Here is a 27,712-nt window from a genome sequence, read left to right as displayed (position 1 = left end):
CTTCCAGTGAACTGCAGTTTTCAAATGTACATCAGCACAAGCTACTTTTCACTACACTATGAATAGCTACCCAAATAATTACTATTTAACAAAGTACAGCTTCCTAATGAAACAGTACACAAGCCCAGCAAATAATTCTTATGCTATCAATGAACTGCATTGATTCTTTACCACCCTTAAGTACTAGCCATGCTTCAGACAGTGCAAACACATCTCAAACTGCCTGATACTCAAGACTTGAAACCTTAAAAATCTCAGATCAAATCTCAACAGGATTTTCATTGTTAATTTAAAATAATTTATTTTTGGTTTTTCGAGACAGGGTTTCTCTGTAGCCCTGGCTGTCCTGGAACTCACAATTTTTAATTTTTAAAATGTGTATGGATGCTTTGTCTGCATGTCTGTGCATCACATGTATGCCTGGTGCCTGAGGAAGCCAGAAAAGGGTGTTGGAGGCCCTGGAACTGGAGTTATGGATGATAGTGAGCTGCCATGCGGGTGCTGGGAACCAAACCTGGGTCCTCTGGAGGAGCAGTTAGTGATGTTAACCACTGAGCCACCTCTCCAGCCCCACAACAGTTGAATTTCCTATGACCATTGTCATAGCCTTAGGTTCCTCATCTGTTAGAAGTGTTCCTATGGTCATTTCCGAGGCTAGAATGGAATGCCTGTTAATTTTATCCAAGCATGTGAGAGCAGCGCCAGTGGAGGAAGGTCATAGTGCATTCCAAAGTCTAACTGAAACTACTTCTGAATTTTAGTTTCTTACTTATACAGCTTAGGTACGTAACTCTCATTGCTACTGAGGTCAAGACCATTTCTTTGTTTTTTGTTTTTTTTCATAGTCCTTAACTTCATAAAAAGGGTACCCTTCCCAGACTGGCCATCAAGATACAGAGAAAAGGTAGAGCCTTAGGGATGACTTATCCTAACTCATCAATGTTTTGGGGAGGCCCCCAGGACAGTCTTCTGATGGTCAATGAGCAGTGTCTTCATAGAAAGGAAGCAACAGGAGTGTGTTTCCTTAAGAGACACCCAGACCACAATGGATTTACAGTGGTATTAACATCTACAAAGCACTGGGAGGTGCTGGACTAGTCTGAATTCATCTCTAGCACCAACTGCTAGAGCTGACGTTGCAGAGAACCACTGCAATAATTTTAGAACAGTCATGTTCACAAAACAGGGGTATTAATCACTACCCTTTTTGCCTACCAACCTAAGCACTTAAAATTATAAGAGCAGACTATGAACAAATATTTTAAAATTTTTTATTTCAGAATTGCTGTTATGTACAGACATCATAAAAAAACACACATATACTGAATATTTTCCATGACTTAAGAGCTGGAAATCAAGTTTAAGGGCGATTAGGAGAACCGAAAGTGTCCCACAGATGTCTGAGGACGGCTCCTCCTTAAATGTCCTTGATCACCTCCTCCAGTTCCTCCTTTGTGAACATGTGGAAATTCTGACCGGGCTGCACCGTGGCGAGCTGCAGACAAACAGAAAGGGTTAGTAAGCTGGGCTGGGCTCCTTGCTGATGGCCCTGGCTTGGTCAGAGTGCTGGTGGGGCAGCTGTTCATTAGGAACTAAGGATCTGCTGTCCTGGGGTATCCTTTACAGGCAGCAGGTCCCTAAAATAACTCTGACTCCAAAATAAAAATTCGTATTGACCAATTTTTCTATTTTGAGGTTAATCCACCACCTAACAGTTACCCAAACTGACACCACGGTTACCTCTTGAAGTTACTTCAGTAACATTACAAAAGTAGCAGCAAAGTACACAGAGCCAGGCCCGGAGGTGGTGACGCACGCCTTTAATCCCAGCACCCCAGACACAGAGGCAGGTGGATCTCTGAGTTTGAGGCCAGCCTGGTCTACAGAGCAAGTTCCAGGACAGCCAGGACTACACAGAGAAATCCTGTCTCAACCCCCCCCCCCAAAAAAAAAACCACACAGCGCCAGTACATTTGCTTTCAGCTAGATTCCTTCAGGAATGAATGAATATGTATGTATGTGTTATTCATTATACATAGGAATATATAATTCAGTTCTTTTTAAAGATTTATTTATGTATTTTATGTATATGAGTGCTCTGTCTGCAGGCATGCCTGCAAGCCAGAAGAGGACATCGGATCCCACTACAGATGGTTGTGAGCCACCATGTGGGTGTGGGAATTGAACCTGGGTCCTATGGAAGAGCAGCCAGTGCTCTTAACTGCTGAGCCATCTCTTCAGGCCCTAGGAGTATATTTAAAGTACAGTCCAGCCCACAAGATAGCTTGGGAGTGAAGACACCTGTCACCCAAGCCTGACTACTGCCTGAGTCTGATCCTCTGATCCTCAGATCCTGCTGTGGAAGGACAGACTGACTATAAAAGTTCTCTGACCTCTACAAATGTACCATGGTATGTCTGCCTGCCTTTGCACATACTACACATAGAAAATAAAATAAGTGTATACACACACACACACACACACACACACACACACACACACACACACGAATGTAGGAATCAAACTTAGGGTCCAACATACTCTAGGTAAGTGCCCTAACACTGAACTATTTCAGCCCCAAAGAAATACATTTAAGGCATATTTGTAAACTCCAAAGTGAACTTGTGTGACACTGGAATACTTGGCCAGCCTGTGTCTCTATTTTCTCACCTGTAAAATGGGAACACTAAATATCCATAAAGTAGCAGTGAGGATTAAATGTTAATCCATGCAAAGTGTTTAGAATGTTAGAAAGACCAAACAACTGTTAGCTATCACTGTTGGATGTTTTCTCTACAGCTGCCTCTGTGGCAAAGGTTGTTTAGGGGATAAAAAGACTCCAGCAGCACTACATGGGAAATCATTCTGATCGGTGATAACCAGACTGGTAGTGCAGACCAAACACCAACCCAAACAAGCACTACACTCCAGATGTAGTGACAGCATCATCTCTGTGCAGCACAAACCCCAGGACGGGGCAGCCCTGACAAACAGGTGTCCATTCACATTTGCCAGTGGTTAAAGATGGATTTGTTTTTAAAATTTAAGCCAATGTGTGGGGGCCTGCATGATTTCATGGGCACAACATGTGTGTAGGAGCTCGTGGAAGCCAGAAGGTGTCAGATCACCGGGAACTGGAGTTACAGGCAGTCGTAAACCATCATATGAGTTCTGGGAAACAAGCCTGGGCCCTCTGCAAGATCAGTAAGTGCTCTTACCTGCTAGCCATCTTTCCAGGCCTCTGTGCTTGTTTTTAATGTCATTTTTTCCATTCTGTCTTTTTAAATTTTAAAACTGTACACAGTGTATGTTGTACATGTGAACAGGTATATGTGCACATGGAGGCCCACAGGACAAATTTGGCTGTTGTTCCTTGACTGCGGTCTACCTGGTTGTTGTTCAGATGTGGACTCTACTGGCTGGGAACTCAACAAGTAGGCTGGCTGGCGGGTGAGCCCCAGGGAGTTGCCTATCTCTGCCTCCTAAACACAGCAATGCCTGGCATTTTTACATGGATTCTGAAGACCAGAATCGATCTCTGTAAGTATTTTACTGATTAAGCTATCTCCAAGCCCCACTCTACAGCATTTAGAAATAGGATTTATTTGGAAGTTAGCAGACAAAATTAGCACAGTCTAGTTCTACAATTATTATTCTTTCTAAATAAGTAAAATTTGGGGGGAAAGACATCTAACATTCTGATCTGGGAAAAGATTAAAATAAATGCCTTCATCACAAAGCCTGCCTAGTAGATTCTCCCAAAAGATATATCCAATAACAGAAAATGTCTGAAGAACTTCAAATATATTTAAAAATACATATTAAGCAATGTATTCTAGTTCATATAGCCTATGAGTTCTATTATAACGGTACTATAAATATAAATAGAATTCCCACTTCTCTTAAGGTATATCTTTTCTTGAGCAATGTCAGTGAGGACAGAGATGCAGTATCAATAAATGGAATCAAGACTATAGGATTGGGGGTTAGAGAGATGGCTCAGCAGTTAGGAGCACTGATAGCTCTTCCAGAGGACCTGGGTTCAATTCCCAGCAACCACATGGCAGCTCACATCTATCTGTGACTCCAGTTCCAGGGGACAATTACCCATGGCAAAACACCAATGCAAATAAAAACAAACAAAACAAAAACAAAAAAAGACTACAGGATTGTTTTGTGAGGTCATGCATGTCCCAGGGGTAATCCTCCCAAAAGCTTACAGGGGCTAAAAACAGTAACTGGGCAAACTGAATAAAAAAAATCCTATAGAACCAGGAGGTAAATGAACACTAATGGGTTTTGAACCCTGCACTGCCTTCAGGAAATTACTCATCACTAGGCAAGTAAAAATAACCCATATCATTCGCATAATGATATGCATTTACATAATGAATAAGACTGTTTTCTAGTTATTTTACTTTTATAAAACCTCCATGAGGCAGGTATGCAGATGTTTTCTCTCTTTATCAATAATCCAGGGGTTACAATGCTAGCTATAGGTGCTAAAAAACAGGACTAGAGATAAAGTCCTGCTCTTCGCTTACTAAGGGTGCCAGAGGCTCTCAATGTCACCTGACTGTTAGAATAACGCTGAGTGTTTGGAAAGGAGAGGCCCAAAGGTCCCAGGAGGAGTCAAGAACGAGGACACTTTTGAGCTGTATATTAACTGGACAGACAAGCAGAGGAAGCGCAGGCTGAACATGCAAATGCATACAAACACGACCATGACATTTCTGTAAGGACAGGTGGGATGGACAATTAGACAAAGGGGATGAAGAGGGCATACAGCAGTTTGAAAGTCTAGAACCTTAGCTGTGGTGGAACACACCTATAAACTCAGCTGGGCTGAGTCAGTGACTCAGTGACTGAGTATAAGGACTTAAACATTAGATCTGGGTCCAAACGTCAATCATACAGCAGCCGTTAAGAAGGCAAAGCTCTAGACACTGGGATGGAGAAGAACCATCAACACAGTTCCCTATAAGGCAGCAGAGACTAGATCTGGCCACAAGAGAGGAGGTCAAAGTCTTCCAGGTTTCTGCTGTGAATGGCAAGCACAATGGTTCTTCTTATCAACCAGGATTAGAAATATTGGAAGGGGAGCCGGGCGGTGGTGGCGCACGCCTTTAATCCCAGCACTCGGGAGGCAGAGGCAGGCGGATCTCTGTGAGTTCGAGGCCAGCCTGGACTACCAAGTGAGTCCCAGGAAAGGCGCAAAGCTACACAGAGAAACCCTGTCTCGAAAAAAAAAAAACCAAAAAAAAAAAAAAAAAAAAAAAAGAAATATTGGAAGGGGAAGTGGTTTTTCTGGAAAGATAATGGTTTTATTTCGGACTGTCAAGCAGGGTGACAGTATTAGATGGTCAAATGAGAGTTCTAGAGTTGTCAGGAAATACTGACAAGCAGGAGTTACCACAGCAAGGGTCAGTCTCGAGAAATAAAAAGCAGAAATAAATGGTAATGACTAAGGAATGAGTAAGGAGACAAGATACTGAATATAGCTTCTGTTTGGAAAAAAAGACTTAGCAATACATGTTATAAAGTAGGCTCAAGGAATACCCCCCAGCAATAAAATCTAAGAGACAACTGATACAACCAGGTGAACTTCAAAATTATGCTGAGTCAAAATTAAGACACAAAGGAGCACACATTATGCAACCCCACTTACATGAAATTCTAGAACCATATTAAAGCTCCTTCCTACTTCTACTCAAAGACAGCCAGTCCCTTGGATTCCTTGGACCTGTTTCTAGTACCCAGCTTTGCCCCTTTTGTGGCAGCCTATGAAACCAACAAGATTCCCAGACTCCCCATGCTGATCTGTAACTAATCCACCTTCCTTCAGGGTTAATCCTACCACTCAACCCAGCAAACATCCTGGTTGGTGCTGATTTGGTTTAATATTGACTTGTGATTATAGTATTAGTTATAACAGCCAGTGTGTTTTAAACTTTTTTTTTTTTTTTTTTTTTTTGGTTTTTCGAGACAGGGTTTCTCTGTGTAGCTTTGCGCCTTTCCTGGAACTCACTCTGTAGCCCAGGCTGGCCTCGAACTCACAGAGATCCGCCTGGCTCTGCCTCCTGAGTGCTGGGATTAAAGGCGTGTACCACAACCACCTGGCTCTCGTTTTAAACTTTTTTAAAAAACAGAAATAGACATATATATTATGTCTCTCAGGATAACCTCTCTTCTAGCCTAAGCTAGTATTTAAGTGCAGTCTGGCTATCATTTTCCTCCTCCTTCCTTTTTTCCTATCTGTAACGTCTTCTACTCCAATAGCGCCCATTCTCCTTCATTTCAGCAGCATTCACCCACTCGGCAAACAACCTAGCAATCCCTAGGCAAACACACGCTATCTCTCTCCATTCACTCCAAACCTCATGTGCACTCATCATTACCTTCCCTAGCTACTCTGAACATCCTAACGAAGATCACACAGAATTGGATCTGTGCTTCCCAATCTTTATTACTTGCCACCCCTCTATTCTACAACCCAGCAAAAAGAGAAAAGGAAAGAGAAAACGCTGTCTGAGTTTTACTTTTCACTCTACTGTTGAGCTGTGCCCACAGTCCCAGTCCTTTGACCCACCGCCTATGCGATTATTCTCTTTTCCTGGGTTATCCTTCGCCTCCCTCCTCCAGACAGCGCCTCTTCCAGGATGCTTTCCTAACGCCCTACTCTGTCACAGGTTCACATGGAAATCTGTTCTTACTGCATCAGAAGTTCCGCCCACACCTTAACTATCTGTGTGCTCCTTATACTGCACAGCACAGTGCTTAGCTAGGACTGGGTTTCCTACATTCTTTCCCTGCATCTGGCATACTACGTAAAACAAAGCTGGGGCCCATATACTGGGGTCTCAAGAACAATGATGAATTAATTTTACTTTTTGAAACACTGTATTTGTACTGTCTTCACCTTTTTACAACTTCCTACATTAATTTTTCTTTTTGTTTTTTTTTAGTACTGCCTTCTGCTCATGTTATCAGTCGTAAGAACCCTGTTTTCTCTTCATTCTTAAATTCACTGTACTCTGGCTCCCACCACCTCACTAACACTAATTATTACTCAAATGCTCTCATGACCTAAGAACAGCGCACTCAGATTGGTTTTCTGGATCTCCTCAGTCTTTACCAGTGGAGCTCCAACACCTGTAAAGTCACAGAAAGCAGGAAAGTACCTCTATGTTAGTGGCATTCAGCTTCTCCTCCATGACTTGTTTGAGAATGATGAGTGAAGACTTGATGGCTTCTTTCAGTGTCATAGACTTGAACAGAATGAGATGAGCTGTTAGTGAACATAATCCCTTCCTTCAGCCCTCTCCCTCATCTCTCTGAAGAAGCAGCTTGGCCAGTATTAGTAAACTTTACATCTAAATTTGTATAATGTACTACACTATATAATAATATAAATATTCAAGTATAAGGCAAGTAGAATATACTCATTCAGAAGAACAGTATCCTACTTTGAGCTACTAACTTTTACATGGTAAATGATCTTTGAGAAAGAGGAAAAGGCTGTACATCTCTAGTGTTTATTAAATTTCTTGATTTAAAAGGTAACATAACCTGGGTAACATTCTAATAATGCCTAATCGACCTAAAAAGGCAATCCAATGATTCAGAAAATTCAGTTTTCATTTTATTTTACCTGTCTTAAGTTTCCTATTGCTGTGATAAACACCGTGACCAAAAGCAACTTGGGAAGGAAAGGGTTTATTTCACCTTAGAACTCTCAGGTCACACTCCATCACTGAGGGAAGTCGAGGCAGGAAATGAAGCAGAAGCTGTGGAGGAATGCTGCTTACTGGCTTGTTCCTCCTGGCTTTCTCAGTTTGCTTTCTTATAGACCCTAGAACCACCTGCCCAGAGATGGCACCACCCGTAGCGAGCTGGACCCTCCCACACCAATCAAGAAAATGTCCTACAGACTTGCCTAGAGGCCAGTCTGATGAGGTATTCTCTCAGCTGAAATCCCGCTTTCCATACGGCTCTAACGTGTGTCAGGTTGACACACACCCAAGTAAATAAATGGAAAACAGGCACCAACTAGGACGCGAACTAACACCTAATTTCCTGCACAGGCAAGATCTGCATTCCAGGCAAAGGGCATGCATTCACTGTGCTTTCTTTTGTTGCACTTGTCAGGTCTGTAAGTCTGTGGTGACCCTGTGCTCAACAAGCTTACTGGTGAAATTTTTCTAAAAGCAGAAAATTATTTTGTGTTTCTGTGTTATTTCTAATTCTCACAATAATTTGAACTTCAATTTCTTTCTTGTTTTTTTTTTTTTGTTGTTGTTGTTATGTTTTTTTGTTTTTGTTATCTGAGACAGGGTTTCTCTGTGTAGCCCTGGCTGTCCTGAAACTCGATCTGTAGACTAGGCTGGCCTCAAACTCAGAAATCCACCTGCCTCTGCCTCTGAGTGCTGGAATTAAAGGCGTGCACCACCACCACCGCCTGGTTTACCCTCAATATTATCACCTTTTTTCCCTCTCTTTTCTTTGTGTGTGATGTTCATGTGTGTGCAGATTCATGGGGGCGGGTAGGGTTGTGTGTGCATGCATGTGGAGGTCAGAGAACAACCTTCTCTGTTAGTCCTCAGACACCTTTAAAATTGGTGAAACCAGGCTCTCACTGGCCTGGAATTCACCAAGTATGCTAGGCTGCCTAGCAAGTGAGCCCCAGTGATCCACCTGTCTTTGCCTGCCTCCGAGCACTGTGGTTACAAGCTTGTCTTACAAGGCCTGGCTGCCCCTCCCTTTTTCTTAATGATGTATGTCTCTGTGTGGGTATACACAAGAGTGCAGAGGCCCACAGAAGCCAAAGAAAGGGTGTCAGATCCCCTGGAGCTGGAGTTACAGGTAGCTGTGAGTCACCTGACATGGGTGCTGAGAACCAAATTCCAGTCCTCTGTAAGAGCAGTGTGTTCTTTAACCAGAGGCATCTCTCCAGCTTTTATTAATGTGGGTTCTGGGGAATCACGCTTACAAGAGAAGGACTTTACTAAGAAGGGTCCCTGAAACATAGCAAGTCACCTTTGATGCTCTTGCTGTAATTGTTCTGGAGTGCCACAGCCTCACAGACGATGCTAACGTTAACAAATGTAGCAGGTCTCTGACTGAGCTACAGCCCATCTCTTCTGGGGCTTCTCTACATTCCAAGACGCAATAACACTCAAATGAGGTCAATTAATAACTGTAATGACTTCTAAGATACCAGTAAAAGGAAAAGTCACATGACTCTCACTTTAAACCAAAAACTAAAAATGATAAAGCTCAGTATAGTTTATCAAAATTTGAGTTAGGCTGAAAGCTAGGCCTCTTGTGCTAAACAGTTAGGCAAGCTGTGAAAGGAAGGGAAAGGCCCTGTTTAAAAAGTGATCTCATTTGTGTGTGTGGGTACCCAATGGAAGCCAGAAAAGGGTGTCAGATCCCTTAGAGCTGGCATTACTGGCACTTACAAGTACCAGATAGGTACTAGGATCTGAACTCAGGTCCTCTGATAGAGCAGTAAGTACTCTTAACTGCTGAGCCATCTCTCTAGGCCCAAGAGGAAAAGCTTTGATGGTAATTCAAAGTGCTATTCCAGTGAACATGTAACTGGGTTGGCAGTGCATGCCATTAATCCCAACACCCAGGAGACAGAGGCAGACGTTAATAAATCGATCAGTTTCATGTCTTATTTTAGGTTGTGATTCCAAGGTGACCCAACTCTCAAAACTTAGAACACAACTCTTAAGGTCTATAGTTTTAATTACAGAGAAGTTAAACACTGACTTAAAAAGTGATGATGAAATTTGTGAGAACAGTTTATTACCTTGTGGTAAACTTCTTGCAAGGAGCTCTGGGCACCCTCTGAAGCAGAGCCAATTGCTCGAGCATCACACTGTACGAAGGTCCCAGATGGGTCCATATGGAACCTGAAAAGGACAACAATGTTAAGAGAGAAGCATTTTATGCCACAAACACCTCACCTAAAGAAGTCTAAGCAGTTGGGCGGTGGTGGCGCACGCCTTTAATCCCAGCACTCGGGAGGCAGAGCCAGGCGGATCTCTGTGAGTTCGAGGCCAGCCTGGGCTACCAAGTGAGTTCCAGGAGAGGCGCAAAGCTGCACAGAGAAACCCTGTCTCGAAGAAAAAAAAAAAAAAAATAGATTTAAGAAGTCTAAGCATTTCACCCTGCAGCAGGACACGCTACTGCAGTACAGAGGCACAGTTCCTCAAACTTTTGTTTTGAGAAACAGTTCTTTTAAAGGTCCTTATTAACGATATATACATCCACGTACACATGGAAATGTCACAATGAAACCCACTTTGTGTGCTAACCAAAAAATTCACTTAAAATAATATTTTATTTTAAAAAAGAAGAAAATGAGCCGGGCGGTGGTGGCGCACGCCTTTAATCCCAGCACTCAGGAGGCAGAGCCAGGTGGATCTCTGTGAGTTCGAGGCCAGCCTGGACTACCAAGTGAGTTCCAGGAGAGGCGCAAAACTACACAGAGAAACCCTGTCTCGAAAAACAAAAAAAAAAAAAGAAGAAAATGTTGGTTAAGAAAATCACTGGCTTCTTCAGGGTTTTGGGAGAGAAGAATGACAGGGTGAGTATACATAACCATGGCACTTATGCACACCTAAGACGCGAACAGAACGACCACGGTATTTATGTCAATCGTCTTATCTTTGATACACCAAGGTGAGAATGAAGATCAGATGGTAGTAGCAATAAGGTAACTTCTAATTCTTCTGAGAATTAGCATTGGTTCTGCAGAGGTTCTTCATGGATCTCTAATTCTCACATAAACAGCACACAAACACTGACTCAGAAGCCCTACTTTTTCCTAATAATTGCTTCTTTCTTTTCACTTTTTTAAAATTTAATTTATTTATTTGTTTGTTGGCTGGTTGGCTTTTCAAGGCAAGGTTTCTATGTAGCCCTGGCTGTCTTGTAACTCACTCACTCTGTAGACCAGGGGTGAGGGAGCTCAAACTCCGCCTCCTGAGTGCTGGGGTTAAAGATGTGCACCACCACCCAGTTGTTTCTCTCCTTTTTAAAACAGAGTGGCTCAAGACTGGTCTGGAACTCACTGTAGCCAAGGACAAGCTTAAATGTATCCTCGTGCCTACACCTTCAGAGTCCTAGGAATGTAGGCGTGCTCTAGCACACTGGCTTTGTGTGGTGATGGGCTGACACCCAGAGCTCTGTGTATAATAGGCAAGCACTCTAATCGAGTTATAGCTCTAACTCTTTGCAGCTCTTCAGTAGACCACACTGCAAATCACAATAATCACCCCCCACCACACACACACACTCCCAAAGCAGGGGGAAAAAGAATGGTACTTACAGCTGGGGTCCTTTCTCATCAACTCCTCCAAACAATAATGCTACTCCAAAGGGACGAGACTAGAACCAAAAAGAATTCATTTAGAAGAGGCTACCAGTAATGAGAACGAGAGCCCAGGAAAACATGTGCAGAGGGCAAACACGTTCAGTCCTACAGGATAGCAAGCAGGCTCAACACAAGCATCTGGACTAACTCACCATGGCGCCTGGATCTGCATCTTCTTCTCCAAACTGCAAAGCCAGATTGGACACAGCCTGGGTCACACTCTCTACCGTCATTGTCTCATTATAGGTGAACCAATGGTTCTAGAAAAAGGGCAAAGAGTAATACTGCTTCCTGAGAAGCAGGAAACTCAAACAGTTCACCACCTCTCTACCAATTGAAAGCAAAGGCTCGCATGCCTCTTTCTGTTTCCGAGACAGGGTCTCACTATGTGTCACAGACAGACTTGGAACTTGCAATCCTCCCAAGGGCTAGGATTCTAGACAGATCACCTGCCCAGATCAACACTTTCTTCTTGATTAATACTAGCCACTGAATACTCTGGACTATATCAGAGGGGAACAGCTCTGATTGCCAGGTGCTACGGTATATGCCCATGATCCACTCAATCAGAAGGATCATGAGTTCAAGGCCAGTCTGGGCTGTTCACAAAAAGAATGTGTCTCAAGAGGGGGCAGGGGAAAATGAAGGGGAGAAGAGGACAGAGTGAGCGAGCACATGCATGTGCACACAGATAAGCTCTGGAAATAAGATGACCTAGAGGCTGCTACCCTCGAAAACTAGGCTTAACATCTAAAGTAAAGCGGCAAGTTTAGCCTTCTACAAAGTCAATGTTAGTAACCAAGTGTCAGTTTTCCTTAAATACTCATCTTATCCTGTTAAGTTTATGTTAAATGGAGAACAAGCGAGAAAATAAGTGCAAAAATTTCTACCTTGCAATCACTTTTTTTTCTTATACTACCCTGCTACAATCAAACCAGATACCCATGGATTTGTTTGTATTTTTGTTGTTGTTGTTCTTTTATTAAAGAAAATCGCCATTCTTAAAATGTCACCTGGTACAAATCATTGCTTACCAGATGAGAACAATTTTATAAGCCTGGCAGAAAAGGCCTTTTACTATGACCACATCCCACCACAATGCTCCACAGAAAGCCAATCAGGGGATACAGTGCATGCTTTATGTAAGGTCAACCTGGAAGAAGCAAGAGACTGTAGGGTATACTGACTAGAGCCTGCTTTAAGCTGCAATGTCTGGAGAGCTAAGTCCTAAGTCCCGAGGGTTGTAGCAGGAGAAATGACCCAAAATACTCCCAAGAACCATGTCTAATAGCAACACAGACACCTGCAATGTAACCCAGGTAGCTCTATCATCATTAAACAAGGAGCGCATGCACCAGTAAAAAGCAGAGAAGATGCTGATTTTACCTGTGTCTCCACTCTGGCTTTATCAATTAAAGTTTTAGCATCAGCAATTAGCCCACTCATGGCACAACCTGTAATGTAAAAGCAACAGTGACCGATCGGCCAAAAACCTTCTAGAACTTTTCATCCACTAAGTAAATACTAGAAATCTGGCCTGGAACCATGGCAACAATCTCACAGCAATCAACCCAACAGAATAAACGGGAAAGGATGACCACCGAATATAGGTATAATGATCACACAAATAGAAAACCAACCATGCTTACAGTCAAGTCCAGATAGTAAGCCAGACAAACACGAATGTCCACAGACTGCAGCCAAAGAATCCCCTTAGCAAATGTTATAGAGCACGATGCACTTAACATCTATTTCATCATTTATTGGCCTATCTGTGTGTATGTGATTAGTGTGTATGAGAGTGGGTGCAATGTGCCAGTACACACGGAGAGGTCAGGACAACCTTTACATGAGTTCCAGGGATAGAACCCCAGTCATCAGGTTTATTCAGAAAGTGTCTTTACCCACTGAGACACCTTGCTGGCCCCATGACGCACTTCTGAGCTAAGCAAACACTACAGCCAAGCCCAAGAAGAAACTATCTCCCTATGGACTGCAGCAGAAGACTTCGGGAAAACATCAAGAGCCTCTTCAGTTCCCTACTCCAACAAAGCAAGTTGTTATTTTAGAAAGTTGCCTAATGGCTGAATGTGCCAAGACTACTAATGGCTGTAATTGCTACTTATACGCCATGATTCAAATCTCAATCTCAGTCTGGGTTTCTCTCCAAAGCGTCAGACCTACAAAGTCAAATGACTGTCAGTCCATCTAGTTGGATACCACTGTTTCAACCCACTTCCCTTGTGGAACCCTTGTCTTCCTTGGCCTTCACAACCAATCAGATCCCAAGTTCTCTTTTGGCCACTGCCTTGGTTGAAGAATTTCATAATTTGACTGATGACCAAATATTTGAACTATTAAATTTCTTTCTTTTTCTTTGTTTGTTTGTTTTGTAAAACGTTTTATGAATTTACATGTCATCCTTACACAGGGGCCTTTTTTTTTTTTTTTTAAAGTTTTTCGAGAGGGTTTCTCTGTGTAACAGCTCTGTCTGTCATGGAACACACTTTATAGACCAACCAAGCCTCAAACTCAGAGATCCACTTGCCTCTGCCTCCTGAGTGCTACACTAAAAATGTTCTTAACTGTTGACTCCCCTGCCTCCATTCTAAGCCCCCATCAACCTACCTTCAGAAATTATCATGAGCATATTCTAAAATTCTACTGGGATTGCAGTGTCTCACTGTTTGGATCCCTTCCTAGCAATGCAAAAGTAAAGTCCAAGCCCTTTAGCAGGATTGGGGGGTGGGGGTGGGGGCTTTCTATTCTCTGACTTCCAGACTCATCTCTTTTTATAGCAGATAGCTTTGCTTTTAAGGTCTTATACATGCTAAGCACATGTTCTTCCACTAAGCTACATCCATCTCCAGCCCTATTTTTATTTTTTTATTTTGTAACAGAGTCTTCCCTAAACTGCCCAGACTAGCCTTAAATTCATTCTGAAACCCTGACTGGCTGAAGTCTTGCTGTCAGCCTCCCAGCAGCTGGAATTACAATGCCAGGCTTGGCAAGCTCAACCATGATGGTTAATCTTCACTTTCTACTGACAGGCTTTAGAATCACAGGGGAGACTGAGACAATACCTCCTGGTGTGTCGGTGTGTGCGTGTGTGTGTGTGTGCGTGTGTGTGTGTGTGTTTCCAAAGGATTAACTAAACGGGGAAGACCCATTAGAGTGTGGGTAGCTGGGCTAGGGCCATAGGTAGAATAAAATGAATAAAGAGAAAGCCAGGGACCATCACCAGCACTCTTTTCTCTACTCCAGGTCTACTATGATGCAAACACAGATGTTCACAATGCTTTCACCACGATGACAGGGAACCCTCTGAAACTGTGAGTGGGCCAAAAGGAGGGTTCCTTCTCTTAAACTGGCAGACATTTGGTCACAGTGTAGAAAAAGTGACTAATACCCATCACCACTGAACCCAGACAAAACTCTTTTTCCTCCTTTACACCCTGAACACACACTGTGCACCACCACAAATAAGACCACCTGTTCCTGGAGGACAAGTACCATGTCTGCCTCCTGTCTATAGCCATGGAGTCTGGCATACTGTTTTCTATCTTTGAATGACGTGACATTGACCTACCTCCAAAAGACAGTTGACCTGAGATACAGCAGACATAATGTTCTAATTGTAGAATCTGCTTCTCTAGCTATGAAAGAAAATACTAAGCTCCCACAGCTACCATGGCATTTAGTTCTTATGGCCTTTAAGCAATTAATTATTTTGCAAATGTTGTATTAATTGGGTTGAGTAAATAAGATAAGCAAATTTGGATAGCCAACTATAACACAAAGCAGTAAAATGTAAAAGTACACATCTTTCAATGCTACATTGTCAAGAGCCAAAGCAAGAAAATTATACTAAAGACCAGAGAAAGAAGGAAAAAAACAATAAGAAGGGGGCCAGGAGAAAAACAATTAAATCTAACACACGGGAATAGGGTTGATTTGGTCAAAGTTTGTATGATTCTTGTAACACTCTGAACCTTAAACTCTCCAAAGATCTTTGAGAATTACTGTTTCTCAGTGGACATTACAACTTTCCACACTATCTCGGCTCCAGCTAGCTTACTACCAGGGTAACATGGCCATCTCTGGAACTCGACTAGGAGCCAATCTTTATGTATTTAAATATCATCATATTTGCCAAAGGCTGGGTTTTAGTTCAGCGGTAGAATGCTTGCCTAGCATGAGAGCATCTGGGTTCAATTCCAAGCACTGCAAAAAGTAAAATACAGCAAATCTGAAGATGAAAAGAATTTCTGGTAGTAGGTTAAGCGTAGTAAGTCCTGAGACTGCTCTACTGCCTAAATTTATGTACACTGGCCTCCTGCCTTGAAAATAACAGTGAATCAGAAGATAAGCCATTTACCATGTGAACCGCCCTTGGATCACAGAAGATAATAAACCCATGCCAGATCCTATAACTTCGCCTATTACTTACCTATGTGTGCATCAATCTCTACAATTTTCTCAATGCTGCTGGGCTCCATTAGTGGGGAGGTGATTCTCTTCTCCACAGCTAGACACACACCCTCTGATGTCTGGATGCCAATGGCCGTAGAACCAAGCTAAAACAAACAAACAAACAAAAGGCATGCTGCAGTTACAACGGACAGCTCAAAGAAATCCCTGCACTCCTTCACAAGCAGCTCAGTCATCCATACCTAGGACACAGGAAGAACAGAGAGCACCTAATAAACACTATACTGTTCTGTGACTAGCAAAGGCATTTACAAAATTCTGTACTTTAGAAGAGGAAGTCTGGGACTTGGGGGAACAAGGGAAGCTCCATGGCAGAGTGCTTACCTTGAATGAGTAAGGCTCTGGGTTCAGTCCCCAGTACCAAAAATGGGGTGGGGTATCCAGTAAGGTCTGAGCACATCTGGAAAATGATGCATGCTAACACTAATACTGGGAGGAAGAATTCTACAGTTCTAGTCATAGTTTGTTTTCTGGGTTTTATCTTTGTTTCCCTGGAATTCGTGGCTTTTACCTCTACTATATATTGGTCTGTCCAATAGGTTATGCTCCCCGAACCCATGTCATCTCTGGAAAAGAAAAAGAGGAAAAAAGAACAGGAAGAGAAAGGACCACCATGCTCAATAAGCACAGTAAAGTACCAGCTTAATCCAAGTCACCAGCAGTCCACAATACAGTGAATTCACCTCTTCACCTCCACATCACCACTCCAGTCACCCCCGCATACCTCATCACTGTGTGCCTCCATTTTCTGTCTGCAAAATGAAGACAATCATAATAGCTGCATCAAGAAAATGGTGCCTACCCCGCAATAAACAAGTGTTGTTCCTGTCATATAGCCTCCCCACACCTCTCCTGTGAGAAAAGGCCTCATCATGTAACTCTAGCCGGACTGAAATTTGTTACGTAGATCAGGCTTGCTTTTGCCTCCCAAATCATGAGCCACACTCCACATCTCTGTCTCATCTTAAGTCTCTTGATCTGAATATATCTTTTATTGATACAGATTTTAAAAAATGCTATTTTCACTATATTTCTCTCAAGAACTGATACTCTGTATTGCCTGTAAGTTAAAAACCAAACGAGCTTCTCATAATCATAATCTTTCACCTCCAACTTTATCACTATTAAATGACAAACCCATAAGTGCTCAACCCTCAAGGCATATTATCAGTAACACTACTACCCTTCCTAAAGCTGTCTCCTGTGGAATATATTCTTCCTTCTGCCTCTCCAAATTTACCCACTATCCTAAAGCCTCCTAAGACCATGCTTTCTTTATCCCCTGGATTCCCACTGTATCTTCTTAGTTCTATAAAACAATGGCCTGTCAACTGTGAGCATCAGACTTGATGAAGCCTGTTATTGTTAAAAAAAAAAAAAAAAAAAAAGAGAGAGACCCACAGGATTCCATGGATCTTTAAAAAAAAATTAATTCATTTTTATTTATTTTTCTTTTGTGTGTGTGTGTGTGTGTGTGTGTGTGTGTGTGCGCGCGCGCACTTAGTGAGGATGCCTGCAGAAGCCAGAAGAAGGTATCAGATCCCCAAGGTCTAGAACTACAGGCAGTTTGAGCCACCCAACATGAGTATTGGGAACTGAACTCTGGAAGAGCAGTAAGAGCTCTTCATCACTGACCCATCTTTCTAACTCCTCCATGAATCCACACACAGAGCATGTTTGACATGCCTTTGTCTGTTTTTGTTTTTGGAGACAGGGTTACTCTGTGTAACAGCTCTGGTTGTCCTGGAACTCACTCTGTAGACTAGGCTGGCCTTGAACTCGAAGAGATTCACCAGCCTCTGCCTCCCGAGTGCTGGGATTAAAGACATGGGCCATCACTGCCTGGAGTTTAACACATCTTTAGACTGAATGTTGTCAAAGTATTTCTGGCAAAGCACCGACATGAAGCAACTTAAAGGAGGAAGGGTTTGTTTTGGCTCACAGATGGAGGGATACAGTCCATACAGTGGGGAAGGAGGAAGGGTTTATTTTGGCTCACAGATGGAGGGATACAGTCCATACAGTGGGGAAGGAGGAAGGGTTTGCTTTGGCTCACAGATGGAGGGATACAGTCCATACAGTGGGGAAGGAGGAAGGGTTTATTTTGGCTCACAGATGGAGGGATACAGTCCATACAGTGGGGAAGGAGGAAGGGTTTGCTTTGGCTCACAGATGGAGGGATACAGTCCATACAGTGGGGAAGGAGGAAGGGTTTGCTTTGGCTCACAGATGGAGGGATACAGTCCGTAACCGTGGGGAAGGAGGAAGGGTTTGTTTTGGCTCACAGATGGAGGGATACAGTCCATACAGTGGGGAAGGAGGAAGGGTTTGCTTTGGCTCACAGATGGAGGGATACAGTCCATACAGTGGGGAAGGAGGAAGGGTTTGTTTTGGCTCACAGATGGAGGGATACAGTCCATACAGTGGGGAAGGCGTGGGGACAGGAACAGGAGGCTGCTGGTCACACTGCAGACACCTTCAGGAAGGACAGCAATGACTGCCAGTGCTCAGCAAGCTCTCTCTTTTTATGAAGTGCAAGACCAAAGCCCACAGACTGCCACCTCCCTCATAACTTATTGTGAAGCCCCAGAGACTTGCTTTTGCAGTGGTTCTAGATCCTGCGAAGTTGACAATCATTACTAATGAGTACGTCATGTCTCATACATATATATTACTCTCAAATTTATACAATTCTAACTTTATTTAGAAGTATCATTAATGTATACCAGCTTCTTATTTCATTTTAGTCAATTAGTTTTGGTTTTAAGATAGGGTTGTCGAGGCTAGACTCACAATTATGATTCCCCTGCCTTAGTCTTTCATTACCACCACCACTACCCCCTTTTTTTAAACAAAGGATACCTGTGAAACTATAGATTGCCAAAAACTCTTCTGTAACTAGAGAATGCCCTTACTTCTTACTAATGCTGACTGAACACATAAGCTCTACTTCTTCCTCAAATCTGTGAATATAAATAAAGGCCTTCTAAAACAGACATAAACCCACTAGGACAAAGAGAATGGGAAAACAGTAATAAAATTCTAACGCTTAAAAGAAAGTGGTAATTAACCTGATTTTTACCATGGACACTTCTGGGAAGGAGATGTAGGTGACTAGGACCTCTGCATGTGGACAAAAAGGGAGAGCTAAAAGATGTAAAACAATTTAATGTCTGCTTTAAGCAGACTCCAGCTAAGTTTGGTGGCTCAGGCCTATTATCCCAACTACTGGGAAGGCTGAGTAAACAGGGTCATTTGTTCAAGGTTTGCCTAAGCTACACACTGAGTCCAAGGCCAGCTTGTACAATTTAGTGAGATTCTGTTTCTTTGTTTTCATTTTTTTGAGACAGGATTTCTGTGTAGTCCTGGCTGTCCTGGAACTCCCTGTAGACCAGGCTGGCCTCAAACTCAGAGCACTACCTGCCTCTGCCTCCTAACTGCAGGGATTAAAGGCGTGCACCACCACACTCAGCTAGATTCTGTCTTAAACCAAAACTAAAACTAAAGGGGAACTGAGGCTATTGATTAATGGTAGAATACACACCATAGACCATGAGTCCATTCCCCAGTACTGCCAGAAATGAAAGAAGAAACTGATCCCAGGCTACCTTCTTTATTTTGAAAAGCTAAATGGCTTCTCTCCCCACTGTTCATGCAGAAGACCCTAGGTTTATTGTATGGAAAAGGTAAAGCAGTCTTTGGATCATGGAGCTCTAAGCCTAGTCAAAGGGTTGAGTATTATTACTGAAAACCAAGTAAGTAAGTAGAAATATATGAAGTCAATATTAAGAATCTCAAGCTATTTCCCTACTTAGATCTCAAAGGCAGGAGCCAGAAACATATTGAAATGAGCACTTCTCTCTAGAGCAGTAGTTTTTACAATCTGGCAAAAATTCACACTAAGAAATATATCAGAACTATAATCCCACACAAAACTACCATAATTTTATCAAACAAAAAAAAAAGATTCATGAAAAAGAAAAACCATAGGTCAATACTATGGACAAGGTATTCTCATAGCTACTGCTCTATCCCTTAAGAAAGAAATGTTCAAATCAGGTTTGGTGATCTTCGCCTCTTATTCTAGCTGTTGGGAAGATGAAGGGAGGAAGATACCAGTCCCAGGCAGCTTAGGCTACATAGTGAAACCCTAGCTCAAAAGAAAAGCTGAGATACAGCTAAGTGATAGAATGCCTAGCATGCACTCTAGCACCACATAAACCAGATCCTATGGCCCACACAGTCCTAGCACCCAGGAGTTAAAGATAGGAGGATCAGAAGTTTGAGGGGCACCGAGTTTGAAGATAGCCTGAGATACATAAAACCCTATTTGAGGAGGCAGGGAGTAAAGGCCACAGGAATGAAAAAATAATCACAGAACACAAAATGGCTCAACCATTTTGAACAGTTTTATTAACACAACTGTTCATTAATTTTACAGAAATTGCTTTGTGTAAGATATCTATTGGGAGGGTTGTATTCACTATTCCCAACTCACTATTCCCAATCCTCTAGGCAACTGTGGGTGGGCAGAGAACAGATAGGCAGAAAATCGCCGAAGTCTATCTTCAATAGACTTTCACATAATGAAAGAGGTGTGGATAATGCCTAACAATGCCTGTGTTCTAAATACACGGTGGATGGCAAGAACATTATCAAATAAAAGAGTTGAAGTGGGCTCTAGAGAAGGCTCAGCAGTTAAGAGCACTTTGGCTCTTGAAGAGGACTTGGGTTCAGTTGGCAGCACCCTCGTGGTGGGTGGTTCATAGACATCTATAATTACAATCTCAAGAGTTCTGGTGTCCTCTTCTGGCCTCTAAAGGCACTGCACACAAGTGGTGCAAATACATGCAAGTAAAAACACTCATACACATAAAAAAATATAATTAATCTAGAAAAGAAAAAAGAGTTTAAAGTGCCGCCTCTGGGAAACTGAGAACAGATGTACAAGCCTAAGGGACTGCTGTTCTTATTACACAATTTATACAGCCATTTTACCTTTGACTCTAAAACTGCATAGGTGCATACCCTGAAAAACTAAAATAATAACAGTTTTAATAAATATGAATCCATTGCCCAGAAAATTAAATATAAGACTTACGTGTTCCCTAATTGCCGTAATTTTTAAATTTGGGCACAGACTGAACCTAGGGCCTCTCATCTGCTAGCAAGCACTCTACCACTGACTACATCCACAGCATCTACTTGTAATTGTTTATTGAGGATCCTGCATCCTCAACTGCACAAGACAGAGCCAAATCCCCATCTACTTCTAAATTTTTCTAGTGGGGCAACTCTCAAATGGGGGCTCTCTTGCCCCCACCAACATTCAACAAAGTCTACACAATTTTGCCGGCAAGTGCTACTGGCATCTAACCAGTAGTGGCCACACCAGAAGGCCCCACACTGGAAAGTTATTCAGTTCAATCATGTAGAAAACCTGCTTTCACAGCACAAACACATATTGTCAGTCTACTCAATTTGGATTCCAATTTCATAATAATAATAATAATAGGTCACTATTTCTGAGACAAGCTATTTTATAAAATACATCAAGGGCCGGCAAGATGACTCAGCAGGTAAAAGACCCTCACACAAGCCTGACAACCCGAGTTCAATTCCTGTACCTCATGGGAAAAGGAGAAATAGCTCCCGGAAGTGGTCCACTAACTTCATACACGCCAGATTGTGTACACGTGTGTAAACACACACACACACACAGTGTCAAAGTTCAAGATTTTTTTCACTTATACTCTCCAATGTATCTTTATACTCTAATTCTGCCTAAATTTCTCCTCCTAACCACCTTTGTAGACTGAGGAAAGGTAGAGGAGACAAGGGTACCTCTGAACTGCATCTGTATACGATTCCTCGAATATAACTCAGCAATGCAACCAGTGTCAGATGCTTAAGATGATAACTTTGATATTATCACAGGTTTGAGAAACCTATTCTAACAGTACATTCCCTACCACTGCTGGTTATATCCCACCCTGCATTATTTATAAAGTACCTCCAAATGATTCATCACTTCTAGCCAGAATTATTAGTCATTCTCCTGATGTGCACGTGCAAAGGGTGTGTCCCCATGGCTATTCATGTAGGTGCTGTGGTCCCAGACTCAGGCCCTCGTGCTTACATGGCAAACATCTTGAGTGAGCTACCTTCACAACCCCACTCTCTAGGTCTTCTCATGCTATCCAAGCCATACAGCAACCAAACTGCCTTCTCACAGGCTTCTCAGAAGACACCAAAGCAACAAGCAACAAGCAGGTTATTTAAACTCCAAAGCACCTGAATTTTCATAATGGTTGGGTCTTACTACTATAGGCTACATTACTATCTAGCCCAGCTAGGATTACGGAGATCAAATACTATCTCATTATCTCTAGATAACCTAAAGCTTACTAGCCCTAAAGAGCTTTTAAAGCAGGACAGCTCTTGGCCTTAAGCAGAACTGTTGTCGAGGATGAAGCACAAATTAATACTACAGTTTGAATTCTGATAGCTTAGCACTTCATACTCATGAGTTTTCAATACAGAAAGAGAAGTACGTGGTTCAAAAGCAAACTAAGCCCCATGGAAGGAAACTCCAGAAGGCTGGAGAAACTCCAGAAAGCTAATAGTTTTCCATCATGAACTGTTTCCAACAAAATGAGCTATCTCTTAAAAAAATGTCTTTAATCATATTTATGTGTCATGTTTGTGTGCAAATACAAGTGTGTGCTGGGGAACTGCAGAAGTCAAAGGACAGCCTGAGGGACTCAGTTCCTTCCTTACACCACGTGCGACTTGGGGACTGAGGTGGTGAGGCTTGGTGGCAAGCACTTCCACCAGTGAGGAGCAGTTTTGTGAGACAGCATTATGGCACTAGAACTATACAAACAGAAGGGACTAGACAGACACTGTTTGGTGACAGCGAGACGATGCAAGCATGCGGTTAAGAGACAAACCACTTCCGTGGTTCCCAGGCCTTGTTAGAGGAATTGGACCTACTGTGTAGAGCTACCCCAGAAACCAAAAGCACATTTTCTAGTTTGGGACCAGGACATCTCTTTCTTTCTCTCTTCTAAGCATTCCTTTTCAATACTTCATTCCAAGATTACAGATATTCATGTTTCCTACAACCCTGGTTTTCTAACAGTCTCTTAACTATCTACCAAAGGAAAAGCTATTTAAGTGATTCATAATTCCACATACTTAGTTCTAACTTCAGGTACAGGTAGCCTTCTAATGTTGAGAATACTAGTGTGAACTACATGTCTGGGTGTGTGTGTGTGTGTGTGTGTGTGTGTGTGTGTGTGTGTGTGTGTGTGCCTGCCTGTCTGTCTAGAGATTGCATGCAAGGCGAGCACTCTACCAAGTCTGTCTGTCTGTCTGTCGTCTGTCTAGAGATTGCATGCAAGGCAAGCACTCTACCAACCAAGCTATACTCTCAGCCCTTTACATTTGATTTTGTTTCTAGATTACAGGACACACCTCCTTTTAGTCCCCAGTATCTACTACAAATTCATAATTTTACCAACAAAACTGCAGGTGATCAGTTATATGATTTGCTCAAGAAAACAAAATATAGAAGGCAGCAGGGCCTGAAGAAATGACATAGTTGGCAGTGTTTGCCACTCACGCCTTGAAGACCAGAGTTTGAGTCCCAGAACCAGTGCAGGAGCATACCCTGTAATCCTAGCACTGGGACAGCAGAGAAAGAAGGTCTGAGGTTGTCAGTCTAGCTAGTCTAGCCAATCAGAGCTCCAGGTTCAGTGAGAGACCCTGTATCAAAAAACATGGCAGAGCAACTGAGGACACCCAGCGTCAACCTTTGGCCCAGACATGCCTGCTCATACACACATATAAACACAGGGGCGAACGCTGGACTTCTACATTCCTCTGTAAAGTCAAGATGTGAAACAAAACCATGTCCCTCCATTCTCACTGAAGAAAAAAACTCACATAATTATGAAGCAGTTATCTGTTCAAAATGGACCTCGAAAATAGTATTAATGAAAACTGTTACAAAAATAGTAGTTGGTTAAAGGAATGTAAGAATATTTTCTAAAAAAAAAAAAAAACGGCTAAAACACACTTATCCCAAATGTCCTTCTAGCAAACAACGTGTGAGGGCTGTTACGAAATTTCCAAACCTTTACTTGCTACTATACCTTGATAGCCTCAATGGCATATTCCACTTGAAATAATCTTCCTTCAGGAGAAAAAGTATTCACTCCCCTGCAATTAAAGAACAAAAAACCAAAACAAAAACGGTATTAGAAATTGTCAGAAGGATACAGACAGTGGAACGAAGTTCCTTACCAACTAGCTCAGATTGACGGGGGTATGTGCAAATTGCCCATCACTCTGTCCACAGCAAGCCTTTCAATCTTTTGGTGTTTTCAAGGCATTCAAATCTATGCAGAGAATGCCTCGCCCCTACTCCCAAGACTAACCAAAATCTTAACCAAACGGATCAAATGAAAGCAGGTGACCTGAATCAACCTGAATGAACTCTGAGCCAACCTATCAATTCCTTTGATAAATTCATGCCCCAAAGCTATCAGGCCATTTCCAAGAAAATGTCATTTTTTTCCCCCTTTCCTTTCTTCCTATTATGTGCATTTGATGTTGCTATTTTTGTAGGAGTCAGTTAAAAGTACATTTCTCTACCTATGAGATATTGTATTAACCACAGACTAAGATCCATACAGTTACTAAAGCCTGTCTCTTTCCTTACTAAACAGATACTCATGCCGATTACAGGCCAGACTATTTTACTCTCAAATATGCCCCTCTTGTTTGTACCAGTGTGTTGGTGATCCCTGTGGAGAAGAGGCACCTAACATACTGTTAGCTATAGAAGCTTTCCATACACAATTACCATTTAAAAATGTAATTAATTACATTTAATTTAAAAATGTTTGAATGAGCCGGGCAGTGGTGGTGCACACCTTTAATCCCAGCACTCGGGAGGCAGAGGCAGGCGGATCTCTGTGAGTTCGAGGCCAGCCTGGTCTACAGCGCGAGATCCAGGAAAGGCGCAAAGCTACACAGAGAAACCCTGTCTTGAAAAACCAAAAAAAAAAAAGTTTGAATGAACGAATACAAATGATCAAATGATTGCACGCCTTAATTTATGAATTCTAAACTTCTCAACAGTGTGCATACAGCACAGTTTTCTCAAATTTTAACCAAAACTTTTAAATTTTTTCTTCAAAAGAAATTGTGTATGTGTGTGTGTGTTCAAATAAATTGCTCAAAGCTACTTGGCATGAAAGAAGCAGAACTCGAATCAGAGTTCACGAATTCTTACTTACAAACACCAAGCTTTCAACTACTCTACTACAGTGTTGCTAACAATTCTTCTCACTAAATGAGAAGGAGAGAATCTCACTATCCAGTTCCTCATCTGATCCTCAATCAATATCACTAAAGCCGCTCAGAAGGAAGTCCAAGGTTCTGAAGAACAGTCTAAAAATCACAGACAGAAAACTGGGGTCAAAAGCTCTAGGACCGAATGTTCTGAATGATTTGACTCACTACTCCCTACCCTCTCCTTTCTCCTACCACACGCTGCCATAACTCCTATCAACTCCTCCTTTATGGTAACATCACTTCCATCTCGATGTCCTTGTCACCTTTTACCTAACTATTGCAATAGCCTAACTGGTGACTTGTTCTTCTAATCCAGTCGGTTAATCTTTATAAAAACAATTGTGAGGAGGCAACTTCTTAAAGAAAACATTAACGCCTGACACAGTGGCTCATGAATATAAGCCCAGAACTCAGAACACCCAGGCAGAAGGGATTGCCACAAATTAAAGGCCAGCTCAGGCTGGCCAGTAAGTGCTCAGTCACCCAGGGCTATAAATGATACCTTGTCTTTAAAAAGTAACAACAACAAAGACCAAAAAGAGAGCTGGAGAGATGGCTAGGGGCTTCCAGGGGCTTCCAGAGGAAGAGTTTGATTTGATTCCCAGCACTGACATAGTGGCTGAAAACCATCTGTTACTCCAGTTCCAGGAGATCCAACACCCTCTTCCGGCCTCAAAGGACACCAGGCATGTAAAAAGTACACGCACTCCCCCGCCCCAATTTTTTAATTCATTTTTTAAAAAGATGAAAAAGAAAAAAAATTAATAGCACACAGTTGCCTACAGAGACCCAAATCCGTAACATTCTATTAAAGCCATCAGCATCTGGCACCATCCCAGTTTTCCTGTATCACTCACTAGCCCCATAATATGCATCATACATCTGTGGTAACCAGACTGGACTCTTTTCAAATATGCATTATGCCTTTCCACTGGCCCTCCTCTGTCCATACTTTATTATCCAACAAAGCTGTTGGCTCTCCTGGTCTTGATTTATTAAGATTCTACTTTCTCCGGACCCATTTGAATTATCAGCTTCTTTGTGAAGTGCTCCCCAGCCCTAACAATGAATGCAACCTCCCATCAGAACTTCTGACACTCTCAGACTCCTCCAATGGCATCTTCTCTCTCATACTAGTTACTCTTCTAAACAGGGGAGTAAGGACCTTGACTTTGCTCACTGCTCACTGCTGTAGAACCACCTAAAGATGATTCTCTTCAATACCCTGGAAGCCAAGTGTTAACGACCATTTTACTTGACAGCAGGAAGTAGTTTTAAAACTTCACACATATCTTCTATGAGTCAGCAAAAGGATGAAAAAGGCCATCCAAGGTGCTACAATTCTGACAGGATCAATATATACTTGCCAGCAATTTCTCAGACAGCCTGGAACAAAGAAAATGTCTGCTTTCCCTAACTTTTAAAGGAAGTTAATATAGCTTGCAAAACTAACCAAAACAGAAACTGAAAGTTAAAATGTCTACAGCATTTATAGCAGTATTAGCTAGCATTTCCAAGACCTGAAAGTTTTTTGTTTTTAATGATTGTTTTAATAAACACAATCACACAGCTTTGACTTTACAAAACATCTGGCCTTCAACAGAACACTACAATAACGCTTTCAACTTTTTTTTTGGGGGGGGGGGGTTTCAAATGGAATCAGCATATTACAACTCTTCTGAGAACCACTCTACATTCTGTTTTCTACAAAACCAGACTGCAGGCAATGTATCCGGCACAGCTGAAACTGCCTTCGCGCTTTTGAAAAGACAAAAATGTAGAGCACAGCATGTCTTCTTCCACAAACTCATTCAATAGTCTCTGGTGGCTTTTTATTCAAGGCACCTCATTTCACCTTTTTTTTCTTTAAGCAGTCATACTTAGCTTGAAAAGATGAACGCAGAGCTGGTGACCCTCCTAATCCTCCCGCAGGTTAAAGGTCGGAGTCCGGACCCCTCTCCACCGCCTGCCCCAAACACAAACCCCAGCTTCTCGATTCCCCAGGGAGTCAGGACTAACGGTGACTCAGCGGTAGGACAAGTGCGCCCGATCCGCTCCAGTCCAGCTTGGGGAATCCCGCCCGGCGCCTCGGGAACCAGATTCCCCGGGTCCCGCCAGACTTGGGTTCCCGGAGCGCCCCATGACACTGCAGAACCAAGGCCGCGGCCCGGGCGCCGGGCCCGCCCACCGTAATCTAGACCCTGCAGCTCCCCGCCGTACGAACCTGTCGTACTCGGACCGAGTGAGGAACATGGCGAGGACAAGAGGAGGCAGCGGTGGATACGCGGGGTTTTCAAGGGCCACACGACTCCAGGTAGCACCCTAGTCAACCGCACCGCCACAGCACCAGGGACCCTGCTCCGGTCTGCGCGTGCGCACGCGACCCTTTTAGCCCGCCTCTCGTGCCTCCTTTCTATTGGATGATCGAGATTCTCGCCGCGGTGATTGGGCTGACACGCTTCCTCGCCG

General features: G+C 42.7%; 1 protein-coding gene across 1 annotated transcript; it reads right to left on the bottom strand.

Annotated features, from left to right (window-relative positions):
- Positions 1–1,255: 1,255 nt before the first annotated feature.
- On the bottom strand, positions 1,256–27,610 carry Psma5 (proteasome 20S subunit alpha 5). Its single transcript, XM_052731138.1, has 9 exons — positions 27,468–27,610; positions 24,037–24,103; positions 15,837–15,963; positions 12,773–12,840; positions 11,539–11,646; positions 11,342–11,400; positions 9,818–9,920; positions 7,182–7,268; positions 1,256–1,495 (listed from the first exon to the last, which is right to left on the bottom strand). The coding sequence occupies exons 1-9, from the start codon at positions 27,494–27,496 to the stop codon at positions 1,418–1,420; spliced, it is 726 nt and encodes a 241-aa protein (XP_052587098.1). The 5' UTR covers positions 27,497–27,610; the 3' UTR covers positions 1,256–1,417.
- Positions 27,611–27,712: the final 102 nt, after the last annotated feature.

The sequence above is a fragment of the Peromyscus californicus genome, unplaced genomic scaffold, assembly GCF_007827085.1.
Source record: "Peromyscus californicus insignis strain IS unplaced genomic scaffold, ASM782708v3 Scaffold_9__1_contigs__length_137607984, whole genome shotgun sequence".
NCBI classification, from domain to species: Eukaryota; Metazoa; Chordata; class Mammalia; order Rodentia; family Cricetidae; genus Peromyscus; species Peromyscus californicus.
This window is presented reverse-complemented; position numbering and strand designations above follow the sequence as displayed.